Raw genomic sequence first — 27685 nt, 5'->3', positions numbered from 1 at the left:
TGGTTGAGGAGAGAAGAGCAATTTATAAGAGAAATGAATTAGTCAAGCAGACTAAGTCAGCCTTCTGGCAAAAAGAGGATGAGAAATTAAATGGCAAAATGCTTGAAAATATTGCAATTCACATAGACAAACCAGTTAGTGGAAAGCTTTGCATTAGAAGAGATAATACACTTTTTGATAATTATTTTGTAGGTGCAAGTAACTGTGAAGATACTTATCAGATTATGGGAGGTTGGGGATTTAAAGGTGGAAAAGATCCTATCTTTCCTGGGATTTATTTTGTTTGTGGTGATAAAGCCTACTATAACCTTCCAGACCATTGGTATGGAACTTGTTATGTGGGAATTGTTTTTCCTAAAGTGTTTCATGTTGACAGAGATTCAGAAGGATTGTTTAAAATTCATAATTATGTAAATAGAGCTAAAAGAGAAACTTTTACCGAAGTTCTGGGAGATATTTTTCAAGCTGTAATACCTTTTGTTGGTATAACCCTAAATGCTGGAAGAATTAGAAAATTGTCCACTATAGTTGATAGATTATCAACTGACACTGCTGATGGGTTTCAATTAGTGAATGTTGAAGTTATTGCAATTAGATCCATGGTAATTCAAGATCGTCTTGCTTTAGACATACTCCTAGCAAAAGAGGGAGGAGTCTGTGGCATTTTACATGTCCAACATTGCTGTACATATATACCTGATGAAAGTAAGAATATTGAAATGTATATTAAGAATATTACACAAATGCATTCAGAGATAATTCCTTTAGAAGAAGAAGATTTTACAGGGAAACTTTCAAAAAGGTTTCAAGCAATTAAAAACTGGTTTCATAATATCGGAAGTTCAATTCTTGGCAAGATTCTGGCACCTTTGATTATAATACTATTCATTTTTATTTTGACCAAATTAGGTTGTTTGTTACATAAAAGAAAGAAACAGTTGAAAGAAAAGAAAAGAATCTATAAACTCAGAAAAGAAGAAGAAAGGGAGATTGAATTACAGGAGTTACATAGAGAGCGTCATGTTAATTGCAAAGATTATGCAGAAACAGACTTTTAGGTTTACTGATACAAATGAATTTGAATCGATTTCTTAAAAATTTAATTTACCAAAATTTTGAGTGCTGGTGTGGTGATTTGTTAATCACCAGATGAGGGAGTTGATGGAGCGAGATAGAAAACAAAATTTTGTTTGAACTCGCAAAATCACATTTCCATAACATGAATAAAATTATTAATGATTTGTGATATGTCGTGCTAATACAACTTAGATTAAACTTTACACGTGGGGGGACTAACATGTGTGCTCATAAACGTGCATAAATGTTGCATCTTTTTGTTCGTACAAAATAATAAAATAATTTATTGTTTTCGTTTTTGTCATTACTAATTGCTGCAAACTTAAAAGAAGCATGTGCTTGTTTTGCTTTTCCTTGTCTGTGTGATGTCATTTCTACTATTCTAGGTGCATATGGGTCTCATGAAGAAACGGAGACTGGTAAATATAAACGCTGCTTTATTTGTTTGCAATGGCTAGGTAACATTTTGATTAATCGGGTGGGTTAATTAATTAGTAAACCATGGGGTGGATACAGAATCTACTTTATTTCTTACATTAATACTTTTCTTGTGTTTGTTTTATACTAGAAGACATAAGTTGCCTGCTTTTGGGCCTAGTCATTTGAACCGCAGAAAAAGAGCTGACATATAATTCTGCAGAAAGTCACGAGACGCCCATTCTGAATTAAAACGTTTATTGAAGCTGCATTCACAAAGCAAAAACTGATGAGCTGACATCATTCTGTCGGACATGGCCAAGGTCGAAAGTGAACATTTTGTCAGTCCTTAACTTGGCATCCGCGGAAGTGTAATGAAAGTCTATGGAAGCTGCGAGGATGACTTAATACATAGTTGCAAACGCAGGAAGCTTCTGGCTTCACGTGGAAGAGACAATGGTCTTTATGAGACATGATTTTATGGAACTTTTTGAGAAACGGGTGACATGTCACTTGTCACTCTCAGCCAATGGGACGTCGAGGATTTCTGAAAACTTTCCTTTGCTAGTTTAGTTAGCGTAGAAAGGTATAAAAAGTCATGCCCTTAGGGTTGGGCTGGCTGCTGCTTTCTGACTTTCCGATGAGGGTGATGTGCTACTGGACTTTGCGTGGAGCACGTAAGAATCCTCAAAGAACTTTACTTTAATTTCTATCTATTTAGCTTAGTTAGGGAATTAGGTTTTAGAAATGCTAAACTTTATATATTTTCTTTAAATTTGATTCACTTGCTTAAATTGTATTTTTCTCATATTTCATTACAATCATGCTTGCTTTAATGCTAATAAAATTCATTTATAAAACTTTCAACTTATATACCATAATTTAGTAAATAAAATCTTACTTTTGACAAACAAGCTGGTCTTGGTTATTCAGAAGTGTAGGTTACTATTAGCTAGATCACGTCGCCTATGGTGGTCATTTAAATGGTTGGGTTTTATTCTAATGACAATATTCTTTCTGCAAAAGTATAAATATGTATATAGTTTGTAGATAATGTGTATATAGATTTATTATGACCACCTGATTCAGTAGGCCCAAAATATATCAGGTTTATAAATGGGTCCATATTTAGTTTAGAATTTTGTTTATAGGTTATGAAGTTGGGTAGCGTAGTTTATGATATATTTTCTATAGCCCGCTGGATCACTCTCCAGAATCTCGCGATGCTTTTATGGAACTCCATGGAATTCTGCGGAGTAAAACTCTGCAAGTTCTGCCTACCCCTAGTAATCTCCGGGAGAGAGAGGGAATGTGGTGCCCCATAAAATATGCCCAAGTGGACCCTATCTAGGCCCAGCAGAGACAACTCTGCCCGATACGCCGGGTCATCCCATTCCCCAGTGAGCCAGTCACTCAGGATCATAACTGGCAAAGCTAAATAAGAGCAGTATAGTCCAGCAGCTCCTAAGCCGCCATCAAAAGGCAACAATCGACAGTTAACATGGGTAATCTGGGGACACCTGCCAACCCTCAGGAAATTATGAACCATGGACTCTAAAGTTCCAAATCAAGTCTTTGGGAGAGGGAGCCAGAAGTTCTAAAACATGTGAATGGGAGCCAGAAGTTCTAAAACATGTAAAGGAGTCAAGGTAGCAATGTGATTTTAAAGAGAGGTACTTAGCCCATCACGTGAAGCTAGAGATGCTGGCACTTCTCCAAGTTTCGCTTCATAGAAGCAAGGAGGGGGAACAGGTTAAGAGTCTATGCCAGCTCCAGAAGTGTAGAAACATGTACTCCAGGTACCGAAAGGGAAGTCGATGGATAGGAAGGATGATGTTACGTAAGTGGTCCTCAGAATCCCCACCTGTAACAGACACCAGAAGAGACTTAGTACTATTGACACAGAGCCCCGAGGTCTCCTCATAAAGCACCAGCGTCTTCAAAAACCACAGACTCAATCCTAAGAAAATGAAGCACATAATCAGCATTAATACCATACGCTGCTCAGGTCCAGAGTCCAAGGACCTGCCCCATACGTGCATCACAATGGTTAACACAGGCCAAGGGCTCAATAGTGAAGGCAAACAGGACAAAGAAAAACAGGCAACCTGGATGGGTTCCCATCAGGATCAGTAAAGGAGCAGAAAGTGTCCAGTTCACCTGAACTTGTGCCAACGGGTGGAAATAGAGAAGATTGGTGTCTACGAAAGTGAGGCCCTAAACTGGCACTATCCAAAACCACTTCCAAGAAGGACCATTCAACCGAGTCAAAGGCTTTCTCAGAGTCAATCATGAGTAGGGCCGGTGGGAGCTGCAGCTATTGGGTCTGAGAAAGACCCACCTGGACCCTTTGGATACAATGACAGGTGCTACGCCCCACCTTAAAGCCACATTGAACGGGATGGACCAGGTATGGCATGGTGCACTGTAGCCAGTTAATCAGCACCTCAGGGAAGAATTTAATATCAACGTTAATGAGAGAAATCAGTCGGTATGCCGCACACGCATCCAAGTATTGAATCGGTTTGGGTATCACCACAATCGTGGCCACGTCAAAGTCCGGGGGAAAAGTGCCAGCCTCAATTGTCGCCCTCTACAGGGTCAGAAGATGAGAAATCAAAAGCTCACTGTACAGCTGGTAATACTAGACTAGAAGCCAATCCAGGCCTTTTGCCCAAAGCCATTTCAGACAGCGCCTCCCCAATCTCCTCAGCCTTAATGACCTGATCCAATTCCTGGACCAGGGAGTGGTGTATGGAGGGCAGTGGAATATCAGCTAATAGTGGATGTGCCCCATCCGGTGAGGTCACAGCAGATGTTCATTAAGGACCCCCTAGTATTCTGCAAACACCAGCACAATATCAGAGGTGCCTGTCTAGATGCGAACCCTAACTTGCAAAATACATGGCATCACTTTGCAGGTGACCTCCCTGGCTGCCATTCAGTAAAGCAATTTCCCAGACGTATCCCCAAAGTTGAATACTCTAAAAATCGAGGCCCTCCAGCACTGTCAGGCCTCCTCAAGAGAGAGAAAGCTTTTCTCGTTGTCTCCAGGGCCAATCAAGGTCTAGAGTACTGTCCAACTGACTCTGGAGGTTGACTGAGCCTCCAGGGCTTTAATCTGGGCAAGCTTACATTTCTCCTGAGTAGAGCTTAACCGCCTAGCACTGCCACGGATTGTGGGTTTGCCAGACACCCATTGGGTTCAGGGTGACTGGACTGTTCCCTGACTTTCCTTGAAATACGTCTGCAGCGCAGCCTCCATGTGTGGCAAGCACTACTGGTCCATCAAATACCATGCATTAAGGCTCCAAATAGGACGAGACACAATAACGAGGAGCCCAGATGAACCATTAATGGGGCATTATAGGAGATGCCCTATAGGAGAATCACTGTATTGGTTAACTGAAAGGTGTCCACGAGGGCCTTAAAAGAAAATCAATATGGTGCCTGATGCAGTAGGCCACTGAAGTAGGAGTGTAAATATGGTCATAGGAGTGGTAGGTCCTCCACACGTCACAAAGCCCCAGAAAATCCATCCAAGCAGCAAGTGTTAAAAAATGCTAGAAACAACCATGCCCCAAGGGTCACTCCCCAGCTCAGGGGCCATATTAAAGTCTCCACCCACTACCATGGTGCTCTGAGGCAATGCCAGGAACAGGGAGCCAGTACATCTAGTGCATGAGGGAGAAGCAGCTGTTGAACGTGCAGAGGAATGAAGGTATAGTGTCTGCCTTCCAGCATGCACTCCACCCCAATGTATCAACCCAGAGATCAGTATGGACATTGGCCGCTGCAAGCGGAAATCCCTTAGACAAGAGGCTAACCATTTCATTCATTCATTTCATAAGTCTTTATTGTGATTCTTCATCATTAAAAGACATGATTATCAAGAAATACATTATTACATGTGTCATCCATTAATTGTAATCCAAAGTTGTAAACATATAAATTAACAGTTACTACTCCATCTCATTAATAAATACATACATATTCAGTAATATTTAACATTATTAAAATCAATAAAAAATGTATTAAATGTTTTTATCCCAGCAAAAAGACTTAGAACATACATTAATGTCATAGCTGAAAGCTATTTAAAAGACCACATTATAAAATGCAATGTAGGTGTGGAATCGGGGACCTTACATGGTTACTTTGCCCTCCCGTTTTTGCACGGAAGACCCATACCCAACTCAGGAACTTAGCAATTCCTATAACTACGTAATGTGTGAGGTCGGTTTTCAACAATCTCTTTGCCACCATAGCTGAACTAGTACCCATAAGCTTACACACGGGTTTCAACCATGTACTTCTCGGCTTGTGGTAAACCGGGCAAACAAATAAAAAGTGGTCTATATCTTCTACCTGATCTTTACAGTACTGGCACTTATTACTAGTGGCAGTATCCCACTTGCTAGTAAGCCACTGCAACGGCAAGGTACCAACCCTGAACTGATGGTATAATTTATGATCTAAATGTTTCATTACTAGATCCCAATAGGCCTCCAAATGGGGTTCATCCCTAACATCAAGGTAATCTCTTGACAATGACGGGATAACATGGCTGGAGAATCGCTTCAACTCCCAGTATGCTGCTTTAAACAACTTTTTAGATGGAAATTCTGCAGTCTCTGGATGATCCCAAAGATTCCTCATCCCCATGTCAATTAACAGGGATTTGACACCAGAAAACCATGGGATCTTATGGGAGCGGCTTAGCCCCCTAACTTCCAGCATGGCCCTGGCCTATAAATGAAGCTCTGGAGTTGTCCAGAGCCGTCTCCGGAATGCCAATGGTCTGTAGCGGGCAACATCTTCCAATGCATGACAGCCAAGATTGTAGAGCAGTGGGATTCTAGGAGTAGATTGGGGTAGACCCAATATGGATCTCATGAATTTATTCTGGGCTGTGGAGAGGGGGGATAGGTTAGTGAAACCCCAGAGTTCCGCCCCATAACGAATTGCTGGACAGATTTTAGACGTGTAAATATTGGCAATCGGAACAATAGGCCCAGAGAGGGACAAACTAAGGGCCAGATGTAGGTAGGGCGTTACCGGTCGTAAACGGCCAAAAATACCGATTTTCACCCGTTTCCAACCGGTATTTGGACATTGACATGCAGGGGTGTTTAAAACATACATATTCAGTAATTTTACCGAATCGTTAATTTTACAGAATCGGTAAAATTACAGAATCGGTAAATTTAGCAAATTTGTGAATTTTACCGATTCGGTAATTTTACCGAGCGGCAAAATTACCGAATATGTATTTTCAAATGTAGGTAGCACTGTTAACAGTGCTACAGGGCTTTTAGGATTCGGTATTTACCATGTAATACTATTACATGGTAAATAACGAATCCCTGTGTACATGCACATCTGTGCATGTACACCTGTGCCATGTGGCACACAGACATGCCCTAAGGGCATGTCTGTGTGCCACATGGCGCACAAGCCAGTTACAGGGGTGCAACAGGGTGTCAAAGTGACACCCTGTCCCCCTTGGCAATTCGGTATTTTTACCGATTCGGTAAAAATACCCATTCGGTAAAAAGGCCCATAGGAATCAATGGCAAATACCGATTCTGTAGAATCAGTAAATACAGAATCTTACTGAATCGGTAAAAATTACCGATTTTTTATCTACATCTAATTTACCGATTCATAAATACCGAATCGGTAAAATTCTGAATTTATGAATCGGTAAATTAGATTTACCTACATCTGGCCCTATGTTCCTTAAGCAAAGCACCAGCTAACTGAGCATGTTTTAATGCCAAGGTATCTATTTGGGGCTTACAGCTCAGTTTATCATTAAAGGTGACACCCAGGTAGGTGAAAACATCGGTCTGCTCCAGGGGTTCACCATCCATAAGGACACGTGCTTTTACTGGCTTAGACCCGTGGAGCGCCATGAACTTGGTTTTCCCAACATTGACAACCAACTCATGCTTGTGGCAGAACACCTCAAACCGTGACAGGGCCAGTTGTAATCCCTGTCTTGTTTTTGATATTATCAAGGCGTCGTCCGCAAACATGAGGAGGGGCACCTTCATGCCGGCCAATATTGGCGCATCCGTTGGGTAGTTGGTAAAGTACTGGACCACCCAGTTAATAAATATAGAAAACAGGGTGGGGGCCAGCACACACCCCTGTCGGACCCCTTTGTTCACCTCGAATTTTTCCGTAACCTCGCCTGATTTGCCCCATCGTACCTGTGCATTTGTATGTTAATGCAATTTAACTAATATGGCAACCAACTCCTTCGGCATCCCAATTTTAATTATAATCTCCCACAGCCTCACCCTTGGGACAAGATCGAATGCGGATTTTAAGTCCACAAATGCAGCAAAGATCAAACCACCTCCTAAAGAGACCTCCTTCCAGAAGATCAAAACTAATCTGAAGGCTTGATCGAGGGTGCCTACGTGGGACCTAAATCCTGCCTGTAAGGGTGACAAAATTTCCTCATCCATCAACCATCCCTGTATCATTCCCAAGATCAATTGCGCAACGATCTTTTGCAATGGGCCTATAATTGGCCGGAGCAGAGCGGTCTCCCTTCTTAAATATTGGTATAATCTCTGCACCGGACCAGAATGGAAGGATCGGGGCACCTTGGGCAATGACATTGGCTAAGAGCTTAATTTATGGGACCCATAACTCTAAATCCTGCTTGAATAAATCTGCAGGAATGCAGTCAGGGCCTGGCGCCTTTTCGACTCGGAATTGTTTTCAGGGCAGATTTCACCTCTCCATTTGTAAACACCAGTGGACTGTCAGCTTGGATAGGCAGGGCAACTTCTGTGATGCAATGCAGTGCCCTAAACTGTGCCTCGAAAAAGGAAACCCAAAGCTGTGGCTCAAAATGATTTCCCGGGATTTTAGCCTGCAGGCTGTTCCCCCATGTGAGCCCCAGGAGAAGCCAGAGTGATACACCCTCTTATATCCTTGATGGCGGAGGAAAGGATAATGTGCCCCAAGTCAATGAGTTTCCTGGAATATGGAGACCCCCAGCCGAAGCCTCTTAGCACAGTGAAGAACAGCAGTTTAATAACTGCAGTGCAGCAGGCCATTCACATTCCAGGACTTCATCTCAAGTGACGCGGATTCCTGGTAGATGTAAGTTTCATGGTATAATTCAATGCTAGAGTTGAGGTTGGCTGCTTAAGTTTTTATAAAGTTCATTAATTATAAGTGAGTTTTTTATTGTAATTAAAAGGTGTGGTGTTTTTGGTAATAATGTTTCTTTCATGGATAATATTTTAGCCAAAGAAAAAATATTTAAAGAAAAGAATGTTAAGAAATGTTTTAGCAAATGTTCCTAGTATTTGTAAATTATGTGTGTTATTTATGTTGTGGTGTTGTGCAACTTTCATCTATGTACAATTAAAAAAAATAATTTTTCATAACTGTTCAAAATGTGTCCTTTCTGCAGAGGCTCTTCAGATTTTTTTGCCTTTTTGCTGAACAAAATTTTTGCTGGTCTGTAGAGCTCTGTGTATGTTACCCCTGCTAACCAGCGATAAGCTTCGTATGCCCCTCCTTTCAACATGGTAAAAGTGGTATATATCTGATTGGTTTAAAAAAAAATCCTGTAAGTCCCTAGTATGTGGTAAAAAATGGACACAGGGCTAAGGTATTAAAGCTATCAGTGGGCTGCAATACTCGTTCAGTCTAAGTAGGCCTTATTTTCCAGAAGACAGGGTGCATGGTATGTGAAAGTAGGACATTTAAAATATTAATGGTAACAATATCCTTACAGTGACTTGCACATCAAAGCTATTTTTCACTTTAATAAGGCAGGTTGTTCAATAGGAAAACACTGGAATTCAATATTAAATGTAATACTAATACTGTATCTTTCGAATGGGAATAGCTAGAAAAGTGGGGAGAAAAGCAAAGGAATTAAAAGTAGAGAAGAGACCTTAATGAGGAAAGAGTCAAAGAAATTGAAAAAGATAAATACATGTGGAAAGACAAGAGAAAAGAGGAAGAACCAGATATAGAGGTAAAAGAGGGAATACGAAAGCATAGAAAAAGATAAGATAATAGGAAAACAAAGAAAAAAGAAGTACAAGGAACAAAAGCAGTAAAAAGAAACTTAGCATAATGGTCCATTTTAGAAAGCCCGCAGGAGGAGGAATGCCGAGAGGAAAGAGTAAATCCAGTAAAATTGATGCATCAGAGTGTGGAAGAGGATCTAAAATTAAAACTATGCAATAACCCACTGAACTTGGCAATATACATACAGGATGAAAAATTACTATGAAGGTTAAAGATGCTGGGGAAAGATTTGCCTTTGAGCCTGCTTTATATTGTAGTTGAGAGGGAACTCCATCACAATGCAATGCAGGTCCTTCCACACCAAGACTATGGTCTGCCCGCCCAAGTCAAATATTGACAGACCATATTTTAACAACAGCAGAGACTAATTCTTCTCCACCCTGGTCAAATTCCTCCAACAGAGAAGGGCCGTTGAAGGTTTAGTTATATGTCCATCTGCCTAATTTAGATGGGCAGGTTTATAAGAAAAACCAGGTGGTAAAGGGCATTGAAAAGTGCACACTTCCCCCTTGCCATGGGAGGAAACTCCTATGGCAAGCTGGACACTGTTTACTATAATTTTCAAAAAGAAAATCACGCTTTTGGACTTATTTAATAAAACATTTTATTTATATAAAAAACAAATGTTATTTTGAAGCACAGCTTCATCATGCCTGATGGAGCAGTCGAAAAAAAATACAATGCATTGGCATGACCCGTCTTAATTTAGTGGGCAGAAACCCTGTTGGGGCAACCGAATAATTCACACTGTCACCCTGGCAGAGGCTGGGCTGTCCACCAAATTATAAATCAGGCCCTCAGTTTCAACAAATGATCTAAATGAATACAGAGACTGAGTCAGCTAGATTCAGATCCTACTGCTTCAAATTCTGTATCTCCGAAGGCAGACAGCATAACAAACTAAGCACTAGAAACTAGATGCACAAAAGAATCAAATGGCAATCCTCAAAATCATTAGACTGCAGCTGAACAAACACCCTTTGAGACCAGAGAGGTATATTCCACGAGGAGGGGCAGATATTACTAGTAGTGGCGTAGTTAAAGGAGACACTATGGCCCCCATTGTATCAGACTCTCATGAGCGCAGAATGCACATTTAAATAACAACATTTTGTAGCACTCAATTCATAATCCAGATGACAATCCAAAGGATAATAGTATAAACTGGACATGTGAGAATATGATAGTATAAATGAGACAAATGAGAATAACATATTCCATCCTGTCTTGTATTTTGCAAATAGCCCACAATCGACTTCTGAAATGTGCTTAAGCTACAAACCCTGCTCCCCTTAACATAGCTGATATTGCTCCTTACCTGTACACTGTCAGACGTGGGTCACTTGCTCACTGTGCCACTGGATTCAAGCTAGCCTGGCTGCAGAAGGGTGACATACCCTGAAACCGGTCCCAGAATGCTTGTTTCTGGTCCAGGGAGGACCTGGCTTGGCAGTTTGGTCTGGACTGTTTCCATGGGATACAGGGTCAAGACTGATTTGCATAAGGCTGGGTTCAAACTGGGGTGGTATAATGGGCAAAAGAACAATAAATTTAACCTCGCAGGGAGGTGACACAGCAGCATAGATGTTTTAAGGCATGGTGAAAGTGGACAATTGCCCATACCAGACCCTTTCAAGTACCTCCAGATTAAATAAGGGGTAAAAACAAGATTCCTGCAAGTCATAATAACCGGTGCACATAAAAAATGGCTTTTTTTAAATCATTTTGCAGCTGAATGTGCTTAGCATAAATTGTGTGCATGTTTGACCTACCCAGCCTTAATCATCTCACTTTCAGGCAGTTGGTGAGAGTTAAATTGCTCTCTTCTTACTTCGCTTTTCGCTTTATCTCTATCTCAGCCAAACCTCACCTTTGTCTACCTAACCTCTTTCTCAATCTATATACCCAATAAACCTCAATCCACTGCAACCCTAATGACCTTGCATATTCCTCACTCTCTATCACTCTCTATACCTTCTTCTGTATCAATAACTCAAGCTCCTTCACTACTTCAACTTGCTCTGTCTCACTGCTCTTTCTTTCTTTCTTTCTTTCTTCCTTTCTTCTTTCTTCTTTCTTCCTTTCTTTCTTTCTTCCCGTTTCTTCACTAAATTGCTTACTCCTGTTTGGCTTCTTCTGTTTCTCTACATCTACCCATTCTTCTCTATCCTTATTTCTTTTTCTCTATCATCAACTCTTCTCTCCCACATTAACATATCTCTCTTTATTCTCCATTTCAACTCACCTCATGTTACCTTAGCTATCTCTCGCTACCATTTTCTTTACAGATATCTCTACCCCATAACCCTTCCTCTATTTCACTGATAGATTCCTGCGTTATACTCCATCTTTAAAAAGTACAAAGCATTGGCCTGATTGTAGTTATTTGCAGTAGTCAGATTTAAATTAGTTTTCATGATACGACACATTCAAAAAGAACAACAAAATTCCCTGTAAGTTAATCCGTAGCATAAGAGATCAGTGTTATAGGGTCTTCTGGTACATATGCGAGATATAGCAGTGATATGTGCACAAGGCAACACCTGCAGGGAGTACTGGTTCTTGCTGGAATTTCATTGTATCACTGTCCTGTTTGTCACCCAGAATCAGTGAATAAGGTAGTGGTCATTTCATAAACACTGAAATTGACCGTGTATGTAGAGAGACACTTCTTCCAGGATGGAGATCATGATGGGATCACCATCAGATTACACCAAAGAGACCTTAAGTGAGATTCCTCCGAGGCTTAGCGAAGCATGGAGCTTCCACTGACTACTGCTGCTCGGCAATGTTTGTCCTAAAACTAACACAATCTTGTTCTCTTGTGTCCGAGATGGCATGCAAGCTGTTCCAGACACATAACAAATCTTGTGTCACACGTATGAGGGCAACACCTTTGAAAATTGAGAATTAGGTTTATTCATTATTGATTGGATAGAACAAGAATAGTGCTTTAGAGATAGCAAAGTGAGGGTGTTGGGGGATATAAGTTGTGATAAACTTATTACAGTTCTTCCCTTCTGTTTTCACTGTCTAGGGAATGCTTAGTTGCATTCACTGCTGCCTTCAATGATAGATGCTCTCATGAGCACTATATTTTTATCTAGAACATTTCTCTAAATACATATTCCATATCTAGTGGTCCTTGATAGTGTAGCTCATTTTGCGAACAGTTGTTTTGACCACCACTGCCTTACTTGGTTTGCCAGAGGTGAAAAGGGGCAGGTAGCAGTTTTGCAATAAACCTGAACTACCTTTCTCATACATAGCACATTGAACCCAATGCTTGTGTTATGGGCGTTGGGTTCCAAACCTGTAGTCATATGGTATAGACCTTAGAATCATAACATGGTGCTTTAACGTTGGCTCGGATTGTCTGGACTTTTTAGTATTTGTGGTTAAATCCTCAAGGACAATTATTGCACTTAAAAATGGATGTCTGGTTTAGTATAGGTTACCTCTTACAGTAAATGGGGAACCCCATTTACTGTAGGTTTATCAAGCACTTGATATATAAACAGTTATTTACCATTTTGGTTTCTGAATTTGATGATTTTTGTAGTCAGCTTGTTAAGAATTGCGCACGTAGCTTTGATTGTAATAGAAGTTATTTCAGGGCTCAGGCAATTTAGTGCTGGGTAAGGTTCACAGAGCCATAGTGTCAACAAAAAAGAACTCAGGAAAAGACAGGAGAGGTGAAAGCAGACTGTTTGGGGGAATACACCACCGACAGTGTCAGGTGGAACAATTATAAATTACCCATCCTTCCACTTTCTGTCCTCATTTCAAGTAGTACAGCCAAGAAGCTGTTAATGTTCCTTTTCTGCTAAAGATTTTTTTAATCAGGTTGATCTTTCACAACATGCAACTAAAATCATCACCTTTTAAGGACACATATATAATTTCTTGACCTGTGTTGTCACCTAGAGGGGTTGCATCCTTGCCTTTAAAATCTGTTGATTTCATTTTCAAATTGATAAAATACAGAGAAACTAAAAACTACATTTTATGCAGAGGAACTGGCCAAGAACTCTGAATTTCTCCTCTCTGTAAAAGAAGGAACTATTGGGTTCTACTAAGTTTTTGTAGTTTCTACTCACCAAGTCCACAAGGTTCTTCCTGTGGTCTTTGTTTGTGACACTGCAGACAGTGCCTGACACGGACAGGTTCTCTGACATGAGCTGTTTGATTGCTTTGTCCACATTCTCCTGCTTCCGGCTGCTCAGGACCACGTGGGCCCCCTGTTGTGCCAGGCGGCGGGCGACAGCTAACCCAATCCTGCAAGAGAACAACAGGTAAACAAACTGTTAATAGTAGAGCAGGATTAGTTCGTGAAACTCTTCTCTGCTAACCTTTCCTGTAGCTTCTTTATAGAAGAAGGTGTGGCCAATATTTGTGATATGAATAATGTCTATGGTATTGTCATGGTAATGTGTAGTTGTCATCAATGTACAAATGTAAGAGAATGTACATACATTTTGTGCCTTGTGGGAATGTGAGTATGGTGGGACCAATGGATGTACTTCTCCCAGTTTTCTCCCCTGCAGGCAGTGTTTTGGCTTGGTGTTTCTATTCTCAGTTTTTTTGGCATTTGGAACTTGGACTTGACCTCTTGGTCACTGTCTGACTATGCTAATAATCACTCATCGGACTTGGTTCCTGTCAGCTCCTGCCGTGAGGGAAACGGCTGCGGGGCTCTTTTGCGCTACTACAAACGCCGTGAGGGCAACGGCTGGGAACTCCATCCCCCAGGTGCCCCTGGGTCCACCGGCGCACCGCTGACGTGCCTGGCTGCGCCTGGAGGCGTTACAAAGCGGAGGAACGCCTCCTGCCCCGCGGGACTCGCGCAGGCGGTGCCGGGCTAAGCCCAGGCAAAGGGCGGGCCATCTGTGGCCGTCATAGGCCGAAGGAGGCCGGGCTGGGCCCCCTCCCCGTGTTTCTGACAACTGACATTGGAGTAAGTGGACTATCCGTGACCAAGAAGGAACAAAATCAGAGGAGAGGCAGACTGTATTGTGGCATTAGACCCAACAAAACGCAAGTCGTTTGAGAGGGATTGGTTTGGGGTTGGAGGGTGTGTCTTATTTTGCTCTTTTCCAAGCTGAGTTGCATCCCGCTAGGGGGGAGGAAACTCAATCTCAGTGGGTACAAGACTTTGTAAAATTAAGCACACTTTATGGGTATTCTGTTTGGTTTTCTCCAGCATAGCCAGTAAAGTGAAATCCCGTTCAACCAAGGCGAAGGTGAACCCCCCTTCCACCCCTCAGGCAGTTTCACACGGCAAAAGTATTCCCCCCTTTTCTCCACACAGCCCACTGCAATTGATCGTATGTTGAGGAAAGCTATTGGGGTAGTATCAAGTGAAATAGAGCGCACAGAAAGACGCTTGTCACTTACCCCAATACTTGATCCTCCCACCAGACTCCACGAATTAGGGGATGAGGTTATGGCTATCTCCCCACTCACTGCCGCAGAGTCATCTGATCACGGCATCACTTGTGCGCAGAGGGGTATTGGTGAAGATAGGGTGGACCCTCCGCCCGAAATAAAAGCAGCAACAAGCAGGAAAAGAAAAACTTGCCCCAAGAAAGTTAGAATTAAGAAAACCAAAAGTAACTCTCTCCCATTTGCACCAGGAAATTTGCCAACAGAAACCAGGGCTGAGCAGGTGCCCCAGTCGATAGTTCCCCCGAGCTGGTTGACCCAAATAGTCTCAGACTTGCAAATCCATCTAGAAACATTTATTGTCAGTCAGATAAAGCCACTAGCTAGTAGACTGGACAAAATTCTAAATGAACTAAAGAATAGGGGCAGGGTGCAGGGAATACCCACGGATAATGGCATCACGAATAACCAGATCACTATTGACACTTGTCAAGATCAACACACGGTCATGAAACCCAGTAGGATCCCGAATCTTCCATCCACGGTCATACAGCCCCCTAGTATACTAGGCATTTCCCTGCAATCGGACAGGGGCACGGGTCCTGGAGAGGGGGCGCCACAAGCAGAGGTGGGACCTCCAGGGCCAATAATTGAACGTCCAAGCAACCACCCATCCAAATCTGAAGTAGTAGGGGCAAATCAGACTGGGCGAGTGGCCAACACACCAACTGGTGAAACACTACCAACCATAAATTTACCACCTGAAGCACGCCCCTATGTGGTAGTACTGGTGGGGGTACCAGACCTGAAGAAAGAGCAGAATGAGTCACATACCGAACTGAAAAACAAGACCCTATACTGGCTGAGCCAGAACAGGCCCCTTCTAGGTAGTAAAAATGGGGAAATTCTTCATGTCAGAAGGGTGGGCTGGATTGGCACCAGGAGTAAAGATATAGAGGGGAATTGCATCATACTGAACTTCAGGGATGCAAGTGTAGTGCAGCACATTTTAACTTGCGGGATAGCGAACCAGGCAAGCAGTATAAGATCCCTGCCATTAGGTTATTTTTATCCGAGACAAAATCCCTCCTATGACCTCGCCTACGGTTTTGGGAAATCTAGGGAAGTTCCAAACATACACAAGGCCAGATATCACAACTTGTGTGGCCCTGTGGTAAGAGACTGGGAACTACTTAAATGGTCCAATAGATTTAGTCCATTGATGCCCCTAGATGAAAATGACTGACTGTTAAGGCTCCCCTCCAAAATGGAAAAGGTAGTAACAAGAGGAGCTGGGAATACGAACCTGCAGGGATCGCGAGGCGTGGGGTGGAGGGCGTCGCATAAGGTTGTCCTCACAAACTTTTTCCCTATAGAAGAGGCCCATATGACAAGAGGTGGTTGTGGGGAGAAACCCGCGAGTACGTTGGAACACAAGATTGGGCCTGTAGCTGGAGCCACCAGCTGTGAGGGGGAGTCAAGGGACGATTTGTCTCTGCTCGCACTACAGTGCCGAGGGGCTCAAGCAATGACTGGAGGGGTAAACAAGGGGTGGGATATTGGAAGTGTAAGGGTCCAGGGGTTAGTTTGCGACCAACCATTAGAAAGGGGGCTAAAAATAATTTCCTGGAACGTTGCCGGCCTAGGAAGTAAATCTGACAACATCGAATGGCGGCAATATATAAATAAGTACCAAATAATTAGATTACAAGAGACCTGGGTGGTGGATAATAGCCCTTTTCATAAGACTGGGTATAAATGCTTCTTTGTGCCCGCCCAGAGATCGAGATCAGGAAGAGCAATTGGAGGACTGTCTGTATATGTGGATTTAAATCTGCAAGGAATATGGACTAGCCCATCCTGGATCTCAAATAATCTCCAGGCACTGGGGTTCACGGGCAGTGGGATAAGGTTGATCCTGTTTAATGTATATAATGAAGGAGACCTTGGAGCCAATAATCCCACATACCAAGAATTAGATCATAGACTTACCCAGGAACTAACCAAAAGGAAAGGGGCTTCGGAACCCACTATTCTTGTTATGGGTGATTTTAATTGCCATCTATGCCCAATGTTATTCCCCCTAAATGCAGATTGGTCCCGTTGTTTAGTTGAGAAAGGCCCCCATTTTAAACACACAGCAGAGGGAATGGTCCTTAGTAGATTACTTAAAACACATGTCCTGGAACATACTATTGACATGATCAGACTGGAGAAGGAGGGAACCCTGGCCCCAACCTTCAAAGGGAGAGGTTGCTCGTTTCACATTGACTATATATTAGCATCCAGGTTATCTAAAAACTGGATCAGATCGGTGGGGATTGAGTGGAGCCCATTTAGTGACCATAATCCTCTGGTTTTAGAGCTTATGTGCCTGTCCTAAGATAGGACTAACGGTATGGACCTCAGTCAGGGTAACGGACCTGGGAAGAGGGCTGAGGTGGTCAAAAATTGATGGTGAGGCCTTTTATAAGTCACTAATGGCCACCGGGAAAGTACCTATTGGTGAGTGTTTAGACCCTGTGGCTGAGGGCCCACAGGTAATTAGGGCATTTGGGGTAATAACTAGTCTGATTGAGGGGCTTTTGAAGACAAGTTCCCCTAGGAATAATATTACCCACCCAAGATGGTTTGATAGGGAATGCTCGCACGCCCTGAAGGAGTTAAAAACTAGCTTAAAAAATAACCCCAGGGATAAACAAAGAGTAGTGCTGTGCAGACAGGCATATAAGAGTGCAGTAAAGAAAAGGAAACCATCACTTCAAGCAGATGCCTGGGCAGATTTAAGGGAGGCCGCAGATAGGAGGGACATGGCAAAATTCTGGAAAATTATTAATAAACCATGTTTCCAGGACACCAATGCCCCTGAGATCACTGCAAACATCCACCCAGAACAATGGATCACACACTTCAAGGGCCTGTATAATCACAGCCAGGAAATTGCCCTGGAGGGGTGATGGGCAGGCCAACAGGGCCAAGTAGTAGAATTCTCGTTAGATGAAATCACTGTAGGTATTGAGGGTTTGACAAGAAATAAAGCCCCTGGCCCTGACGGCACTCCCCCAGGCCTGTACTTGAGTAATATAGATCTATGGGCCCCCATTCTTACCAGAGCTATAAATGCGGCTATTAGGTGGGGTTTACCCCGCTCTTGGTCCACGGCAATAATTGTCCCTATTTTCAAAAAGGGTAACAGGGACAACCCCCAGTGCTATCGGCCTATTTCATTAATTGATGTCTCTGCCAAAGTGATGGGTCGGGGGTTATTCTTAATCACCTTATTGAGTGGACCGAAGAACATGGTATCATCTTGGACACCCAGTATGGTTTTAGGACAGGGAGGTCTATAAGTGATCAGTGCCTGAACCTTTACCTGCTGGTGGCAAAATACACTAAAACCAGCAATGAAGCGATTTACCTGGGGTTTATGGACTTCGCAGCCGCTTTTGACCACGTCAACAGGGAAAAACTTGGGCCTTAATGGGTACTTTGGGAATCGACCCGGGCCTACTTAATATTCTTAGAGAACTTCATTGGGACACCACAGCCAAGGTCCGTTATAACACGAGGGGGGAGAACACAGAACCCTACCCATGCTCCAGTGGGGTGAGGCAGGGCTGCATTCTTGCCCCCTTTTTGTACTTGCTCTATATTAACAACTTAGAGCAGGCCTTGGTTGCTTTGAAGACAGACTGCCCGAGAGTAGGAACGCGTCATATCCCGGTGCTTTTGTACGTGGATGACGTGGTCCTTCTGGCCCGTACCCCGAAGAGCCTACAGACCCTAATTGACGGATTCGCTAAATTCATGGAAACATTAGATCTTTCAGTGAATTTAAGCAAGTCCTATGTAATGCTGGCTGGCACAAAACCATGTAAAAAGTTCTCTTATAGAATAGGGAACCACACATTAGAAAAGGTACAGTCTTTTTCCTACCTCGCCCTGTTATTTGATGGGTCACTTAAATTTGATTCCCTGGTGGAAGATCGATGGAGTAGACTGATAACCTCAAATGGGGCCATCGCAGGCTACGGGCGTAGGTTGGGTCGTTGGTCCCCTGAACAAATCATGAATTTGTATAGCTCAATAAGCTGCTCCAAAGCTACATATGGCTCCGAAGTGTGGGGTTTCGTTAATGTTGACCAACTGCAGCGGGAGGAAAGCAAATATCTGCGATCGATCCTGAAAATACCCCGGAGTACTCCTGCGGTAATCGCTCACAGGGAACTAGGGACGCCATACATTGAGGACCTGGTTAAGCTCAGACCGGTTTTGGCATGGATAAAAATCTGGGTAAACCCTGAGGCAGCGCTGAGTAGACAAATCTTAAGAAACTGCCTGGATAGGGACAAAGGTCTGGAAATAGCATGGCTGAAATATGTGAAGAGCACCTTGGAAGATCTAGACCAGAAGGACCTTTTTATAAACCCGACAGCTATTTTACCTCGAGACAAATCCAAAATTAAGAGAGCGTTTCTGGATTGGAGAGCTACCCGGAGAGCAGCAGCTGAAGGGACCAAACGCTCAGTAATTGCATATGACCTTGTGAAGTCCACGGAGGGTATGGAACCGTACCTCTATGTCATGTATAATGCTCAGGAGAGGTTTTTAATGTCTCGCTTTAGTCTTAATCTTTTACCTAACTTATTAGCTGACCCACCAGGTTTTACATTATCAGTTGAGCAGAAGGGTGCCTGCGGCTGCGACAATAGATCTCCGCAGGACACCCTTCACTTTGTACTTCTTTGTCCCTTTTATGCTGCACCTAGGCGCAGCTTTCTGGTGGGTATTTTAAAACAAGCCAAGTTGAGACATGCTAAAATTGCGCTGCTCTTTTTGCAAAGAGCAAATGACCCCCGTACATTATTCAGTGTAATGAATTTTTTAAAGGTCTCATTAAGATTAAGGAAAACAAGAGGGTTGGCCTGATCATGTACTATGTAAATCTTTTTAACCTATTTGTATAATCATGGGTCGGGATCTATATAATATGTACTTAGGTTTTAAATTGTGTATATATATGTGCTTTTATGGTGTTTTTTAATCACAGAATAAAGATTCTTGACACACTGACACTAACTATGCTAATTACTTACTGAATTTGTGTGTGGAGAAGTGAGAGACACACAAGGAGATGTTAACTGTGAGATGACCTCAGAAAGTTGTTAGACCAAACATATGAATAACCCTTCAATCCTACGCCCTTCAGAATAGCTGGCAGCTTTCAAGAGGAGAGAGAACAAGAGATGAGCTGGAGCAAAGTTAACTAACCGTCATTTTAAGGAGTAAAGGGCTGATTTCAATGAGGAGTTGCAGGCAACTGCCTGGCTGCTAGAACTAAAGCAATTGACTTTTCTCAGAGAAAAAGTCGCCATGCAGTACATGACAACTTTAAAGTTTTAAATATCAAGAAAAGAAACAGAAGTTTTCACAAAAAGAATACATAAAAGAGATATGTTAAGTGCAATACAACACTAAAACTGTAACAATTAGTTATGGACAACAAGAGTGAAGCATTTGTGAAGAATCCGTCAAAAGACAATTAAAATAAACATGGGAATGCAAAAATCCATGTAAGTCAATGGGGTGTGGTGGCCAAACCCAGGGAACCTACTAAAACCATCAGCAATGTAGTATGGGTTGGACAGAGCCTAGAGTTGGAACCCAGTCAACAATGGTATCTTCAAAGTTCAGGGGCAATAACAAGTTGTACAGAAATGGTGGATATTAGACCTGCCAGCCTTAAAGTGGTCTTCCTCCACACTTTTTGCCTTCAACCCTTCTGTTTGCTGATTTGTTTTTGCTAGCCATAGCACTCTGTGCAATTTAACACTGCTAACCAGTGCAAAGGTAATTGTGCTCATTCCCTAAAACATCATAAGCTAACACAAGATTGGCATATTTAATTTACTTAAAAGTCCCTAGTAAAGTGGTATACCATAGCACCAGTACGGGTACATTTAATGCTACTAATGGGCCTGCAGCACTTATTGTGTCACCCATTTAAGTAGTCACTTAAACATGCCTCAGGCCTGCCACTGCAGACTCCATGTAGTTTTAAACTGCCAGTTCCACTTGACAAAGTAACCCTCTTGCGAAGAATAAGGCCTCCTTTTTATTACAAATAAGTCACACATAGGTAGGCCCTAGACAGCCCATTTGACAGGGTGCATTGTATTCGAGAGGTTGAGTTTGTGCTTTTACTTTTTACGTGTCTTGGTAGTCAAAAATCCCAACTGTGTTTTCCACTACCCTGAGGCCCTACCTCGCCCATAGGATAACGTTGGGTTACCTTAATACATTTATTAAGTGATGATTTGTGTCTGAGGAATTGTAATTTATAATCCTCTTTAATGGTAAAGTTGGATTTTAAACCTCTGTGTACTTTAGAGGACTGCCCTGCTGCTGGAGACCTTCTTTCCTGCTTGAACCCAAGACTTCCGGAGTGACTCCAAGGTCTAGTTGGCTGGCCTCATGATTGGAACAGAAAAGGCTCCAACCATCTTGAAACTGCACCTGGACCCAGTTAGTACTGACCCTTCAGGTGGTACCCCTCCAGCCCTGGACCCTTGGAAGCCACAAGTGGCCCAAAAGCCCAGATCCAAACTGTAGGTCTTAGAACATTTTCTCGCAACAAGTTCTCTGAGATTGAGAGGGCACCAGGACTTACCTGTGCATTGCCAGTCGACCCCACTTCAATGTTCTCTGCAGCAGTACGTCTTGTTCAGCTTTTCTTCGCAGAAGGGGCATCCAGCTTCATGAAGCCCTCATCAGCTAGTGCCTGCAGCTTTGACCTGCTGGAAATCTTTGACTTCCAAAAAAGGGACTAACAGCCTGATTCATGTAGCCAATAGCTCTCGCAAAAGGGCCAGATTCTGAGAATCTGGCCCTTTGCGAGTGCGATTTTTGCATTTGGTATTCACAATCCCAACTGCAAAAATCGCTATGTAAGAATTCGCATATTTGCGAGGAATGGTATTTAAGGAATCTCTAATAGAGATTCCTCAAATGCTATTCATGACACAAAAAAAATTGCGATTTTGCACTTTTGGGGCCGCTATTTACCGAGAGGTCAGACCTCTCGGTAAATAGCAAATACTCAGAGAAATGCTTTTAAAAGCATTTTCCTAAGTTGCATGTTGCACACACACATGTCCTTTGGACATGTGTGTGCGCAACACCTGTTCAAATGTGCATTTTAGGGGTGCTACAGGGTGTCCTTTGGACACCCCTGGCACCCTTAAAATCGCTATCTGATTTGCGAGTAGCAAATTGCTACTCGCAAATGAGGGATACTCCCCATTCATTCCTATGGGCCTTTTGGCCCATAGGAATGAATGGGGAGTTATTCCTTTTTTTGCGAGTAGCAAATTGCTACTCGCAAATAGAGAACATGTAGGAATCGCTATTGATTTAGCAATTCCTACATGAATGCCGTTTTGCGTGTCCTCAATAGCGAGTCGCTATGATTCGCTATTAGGGCCACGCAAAACGGCCCGTACATGAATCAGGCTGTAAGTCTAAATGAAGAAATCTTCATCGCATCCTTGTCCAGCGCTCCCCTATGACGATTCCTCCTCCTCATACACCGTCAGCAGCCTTACCCAACTGAACTTTACCTTCTCAAGCAGTTTTCTTCAAAATTCCAAAGGTAAGCAGAGACCAGGTCCAATCCATTTTGTGTACCCGACCAGCGCTCCATTGTGATCGGCCATAACTTTTGACTTTGCCATGGTCTTGCACGGCTAAATGTCCGTGGCTTTGGCTTTGCTATTTTTTACTTAAAACTTTAAAAATTCATAACTCTGGTTCAACTGATTGGATTTATGTCTTTTTTGTGTCAAATGAATCCGTAAGTGGGATGTGAAATATGGCTCTGCTTTACAAGATACAACTTCACTTGCATATGTGTCTTAATAGTTAGATGTGCACTATGAAAACTCCAATACCAATGTTTACCTTGATGTGTGCAGTCGCGTTTTACTTTTGATATCTCCTTTCAGTACCTGCTATAAGGCCACTAAAGTCTTAATATTACTGCACATTTTAACAAATCTCCGTCATATTATCCGGTGCAGTACACTGCAAATGTTTGCTGAACCAGTCTAGCAAAGTGTAGCCACATTCTGAGTTTGCCACAGTGAAGCACGGACTTTACAAAATAGCAGACTCAGATTTTGCTGGTTTTAACTGTATGAGTTCACCAAGGTCTGCACCCTTTCCTCCCATAAGATGATCTTGTCACCTGCTCATTAATGCCTATGTACAAGTTTCATTTCTATCACATGCTCTTGCTTCAATTCACTTGCTTGAAGAAAAACTGTGCAAGTGTTACAACAAAGGGAATGGTTTTAGCATTGCATTCTCCAACTAATGGAGAGAAAAGCTCTTGTCCATTGCAATGGCAATTGCCCTGATCATTTTGAACATTTAATGGCTATCTTTACATTAAATGTGGAGCCCTTCGATTTGCACCGCCACACCATTGCTCCGCCAAAAGTTGTAATCGGGCCCTCAGTGTTCTCTACCCCAAAGGTTACCTTAGGGTACCCAGGCATCTTGAGAATGAAGGGTTTGCTTTAATCCGTGAAAATGCCAGTTGTAAACCTGCAACGAATAACACTGAATTTCCTCCTAATCAAACTGATTTGCTTCCCCAAGTGCCTTTACATTGTAGTCCACAGGGGCCATTGATGTGGTAGTCGTGAGAGAGTGGACCTTGCTCTCCAACTCCTTCATGGATGGATGGATATCCATGATCTCATGTTCAGTATGAGACACCCGTTCTGTCAGTTTGTGCTGATCTTCGCGAAGGAGCCCCAGTTCAATCACCACTGCATCCACTCTGTTGCATAAGTCCTGCCTCGAATCTTCAATTGCAGTGAGTATTTAGTTGAACTTGAGATTCACCCGTGATTCCACCCCCAATCCGATCAGTGGTGGTTCCCCACCGGGTGCTCTCAGAAGCTCACTGGGCATTCTGTAACTGCGGACCCATGCTTCCCATGGTGTCGCTCTAAGCCCTTATGAGCAGGGGCCCACAAACACAATGCTCCCCTGTAGGAAAGATACAACAGCAGCAAATTTACATAGCGGACCCGCCAGGCTCCCAGTCACCTTCACACAGATCAATGGCAGCAGTCACACAGAGTCTAGGGGGCAGATTTACAATAAACTAACGCAGCGCGGTGCCGCAAGTCCTTTGGCTGCACCACGCTATGTTAGTTTCGAAGCACAGGGATGCCACATATATACAACAATATGTTACATTTCTGTGCTTCCCCCTGCGCTGGCACACAAACTACTTCCATGTGCCGATACAGGCACCCTTGCACCATGTTGCAAGGATGCCTGCGTCATGGGGAGATTGTTTTTGTGCAGGAAGGGGCACCCTACCCCGGCAATCATGGGGTGTACGAGCCGTACCTCCATTGTACGATCGGTGTACGAGCCGTACCCCCATTGTACGATCTGTGTATGAGCCGTACCCCCATCGTACATGGGGTACGGCTCGTACACCGTACCTCCATAGTACGATCGGTGTATGAGCCGTACCCCCATTGTAGGATCTGTGTACGAGCCGTACCCCCATTGTACATGGGGTACGGCTCGTACACCGATCGTACATGGGGTACGGCTCGTACACTGATCATACAATGGGGGTACAGCTCGTACACCGATCGTACAATGGCGGTACGGCTGGTACACCGATCGTACAATGGGGGTATGGCTAGTACACCCCATGATCGCAGGGGTACGGTGCGTACCCCTGCAATCATGGGGGGGTATGCATCGTACCCGGGGGGCCGTTCCGTACCTGTTTCGGCGCAAACTCTGCTTTTACGGCTGTTTTCAGCTCCCGTAGAAAAAGGGTCGTACGGTGCGTACCCGACACGTATTGTACTTGCTGGGTCGTAAAAACCAGCCGCGAACCGTACAGATGTCGCGTACAGCGGGTTCCGAGGGAGAATCGTACGGAGATTAGAGTCGTACGGTGTCTTGTACGACTCGTACAGAGTACGGCTCCTGGTACGAATCGTACTTCGTCGTACGTACGGGGGACGTTGCAGGATACGATTCGTACAGGAAAAATGCTCCGAACGGCTATTCGGAGCGGTTTTTCCCGAATTGGAATCGACCCCTTAATATGTTTTTTGAAAAAAAAAAAATACATTTTATAAATACGTTTTTTGGGGGGGGGGAATTTTTTATTTTTTCCTAAAAATTTCACATTTTCTAAATAAAAACAACCCTTATTCACTATAAACACTAAAAATCTATAAAAATGTTTAATTTAATATACATTTTTAAAACACTCCCCACCCTTATCCCCTATAAACCCAACATCCCGCTCCTAAAACTATATATGATTTTTGAACAAAAATAAACAAAATAAATGTTATAAACACATTAAAATTACAAATTTTAAATACAAACAAAATATATTAACATAATTAAACACATTACTAAAAACTACACATTATCGATATTTTAACACAACAATATTTTATCATTCTATATTTTTACTTTCGATATTAAAACACACTTACTATAAACGATATTTTGGTACTCGATATTAAATATTTCGATATTTATTACCATCGATATTAAAACATCGATATTCTGTCATATCGATATTTAAATTTCGATATTATGTCTACTTACCGCAGTGCTCATTGACCTAAATTGCACTGAATGTAGCAGCAGAGATAAGGAACTATCTTGCACCTGAATAAGGCACTTGTGGCAAGAAAATAGGGGGCATATTTACATGCCCCATTCGCCACTGGAGCGTCACTTTTTTTACACTCCGGTGGCGTAGCACTTCCCATATTTACAATGTGATTCTAAGCCAATTAACATATCAATGCCACCTTGTAAATATGTCCCATTCCGCCACAGTCCTCTGTGGCAAAGAGGCATACAATGAGTGTTGCAGAGGGCATTCCACCACAGCACCCATTGCTTTTTGATGCTGACCCAGATTTACAAGGCTGAGGCAGCGCCAAAAACGAATGCCAGTCTTAGCATGGCGATACGAGAAACTATTAATTTCTCATTTTTTGCAAATCACCATTATTGCTTGTTTATGTGCAGCTTTTTTTGCTCCTCTGCTCAGGGAATCACAGGCGTGCACTGTATTCTTGTGGCAATGGCACCTCCCTGAGTTTGCAAAATGTTGGAGCGCTGACTTGCCATATTTGTCATAGCACAGTGCTCCAACATTTTTTTGTAAATATGCCCCTAGCTTTCACAGAGCAACGACAACTGCTGTAGAACAAAACCAAAAACCAGAATGCACAAAGCTATGATGACCAAAATGCACCAGCAAACAGAGAGGTTTAGAATCTGGAATACAACAATGTAAAAGTGATTTACCCATCAGTGGAAGCAGTCATAACAGCCACCTTGCCAGCATGGACAGTGTTCCAGTCTACGGCACTGCTGTACAACCTCTGTGTGCAACAATGGATCATTAGTGATGGCTGTTGATGAATTCCATGAGATTTGGACAAAGAGCTGAACATTCTTCTCATCACAGTCACCATTTTACTGTAGAATGAAAATATAACATTTGACCAAGGGACTGTGCAGCTATATTTTATAGTTTGTAGTATGCTACAATATCTCATGCATTATTCAAAGCCTGTAGTGGGCACATAGTTGTTTTGATAAATAAACATGTTGGAAATTTTCATAAGACAAAAAAGATAAAAAATGTGCAGCTCTCTATTTCTGTTTAAAGCTCCTCTTCAGCATACTTGGTGCCTTACCTGCAATAGACGTGTACCTACTTAATCTCCCTGTGTGGAGCAGGACAGTTGGATAGAATCTTTTTGTGAAATTAATAAAATGTCTGAATAACAGCTGATAAAATCGTTCCATGCCTTGATATCAGTGCTTTATAATGTGCATACCAATGCTAGTGTATGCCTTAAAGCAGTGGTGCTCAGCCTGTGATCCGCCCCACCACCAGGAGTTCACAACACCTACTCAGGGAAGCGGGACTACTGTGAAAATTAAATAATAGAAGATTGACAAAGTGTACATAAGGAAATTAACTGTAGTCTTTGAAGGAGGACAAGTACAGCAAACACAATATAGCATGGTTGAAGGGTGGCCTCAATTGTAGTGCCACCAAAAAGATGGCATGTCTTAGAAGAAAAAAAAACCAAAGAGACTAATTACGAGTTTGATGGTCCATCGGATGGCCAAACTTGTGGTGAAGGTGTCGTGGTGGTCAGGGACCGCCGCACTAGGGTCTGAACGCAGTATTATGAGTATGGAAGTCAGACCACCATGGGACCGCTGCAGTTTCCAGGGATCTATGATCCCTGCTGCTGGCGTGGCAGTTTGGAGACCGCAATATAATTTGCCGTGCTGCTGTGGCACTGCCATGCACATTACCAGTTCCCTTACTGCGACCCTAACCACGGCGGTGAGACTGCATTTGAAAGGGTGGTGGCGAGGAAACAAAGGGGTCCTCTTTCCTCAAGCCCATGGGATGCATGCAGTGGGGCACATGGTGTGCCACCGATTCTGCATGCACCCCCTTTCCTGCACGGCATGGACTTTACAGTCCATGTCGTGCAGGAACGGGCTTTGAAGTTCCAAGTGCGATACTTTTTTGAAAGGTACCACCGTGGGAATGCCAAAGGACCACTCACCAGACTACGAGGAAACTCGTAATCTGGTGGGTGGCCGGCAGCCTTGTTTAGCAGTGTTGGGGAGGGGT

At 42.9% G+C, this 27685-nt stretch overlaps 1 protein-coding gene across 1 annotated transcript in view; it reads right to left on the bottom strand.

Annotated features, from left to right (window-relative positions):
• The window catches only part of LOC144792851 (dehydrogenase/reductase SDR family member 4-like), a 161948-nt gene that overhangs the window by 113411 nt on the left and 20852 nt on the right, over positions 1-27685 (bottom strand). Inside the window, exons 2-3 of the mRNA XM_078668048.1 lie at positions 26329-26502; positions 13665-13842 (exon numbers count right to left, since the gene is read on the bottom strand). Coding sequence (XP_078524174.1) covers positions 13665-13842; positions 26329-26498 — 348 coding nt within the window. The 5' untranslated portion in view covers positions 26499-26502. The remainder of the gene's footprint in view (positions 1-13664; positions 13843-26328; positions 26503-27685) is intronic.

Source organism: Lissotriton helveticus, chromosome 11, assembly GCF_964261635.1.
Source record: "Lissotriton helveticus chromosome 11, aLisHel1.1, whole genome shotgun sequence".
NCBI lineage: Eukaryota > Metazoa > Chordata > Amphibia > Caudata > Salamandridae > Lissotriton > Lissotriton helveticus.
This window is presented reverse-complemented; position numbering and strand designations above follow the sequence as displayed.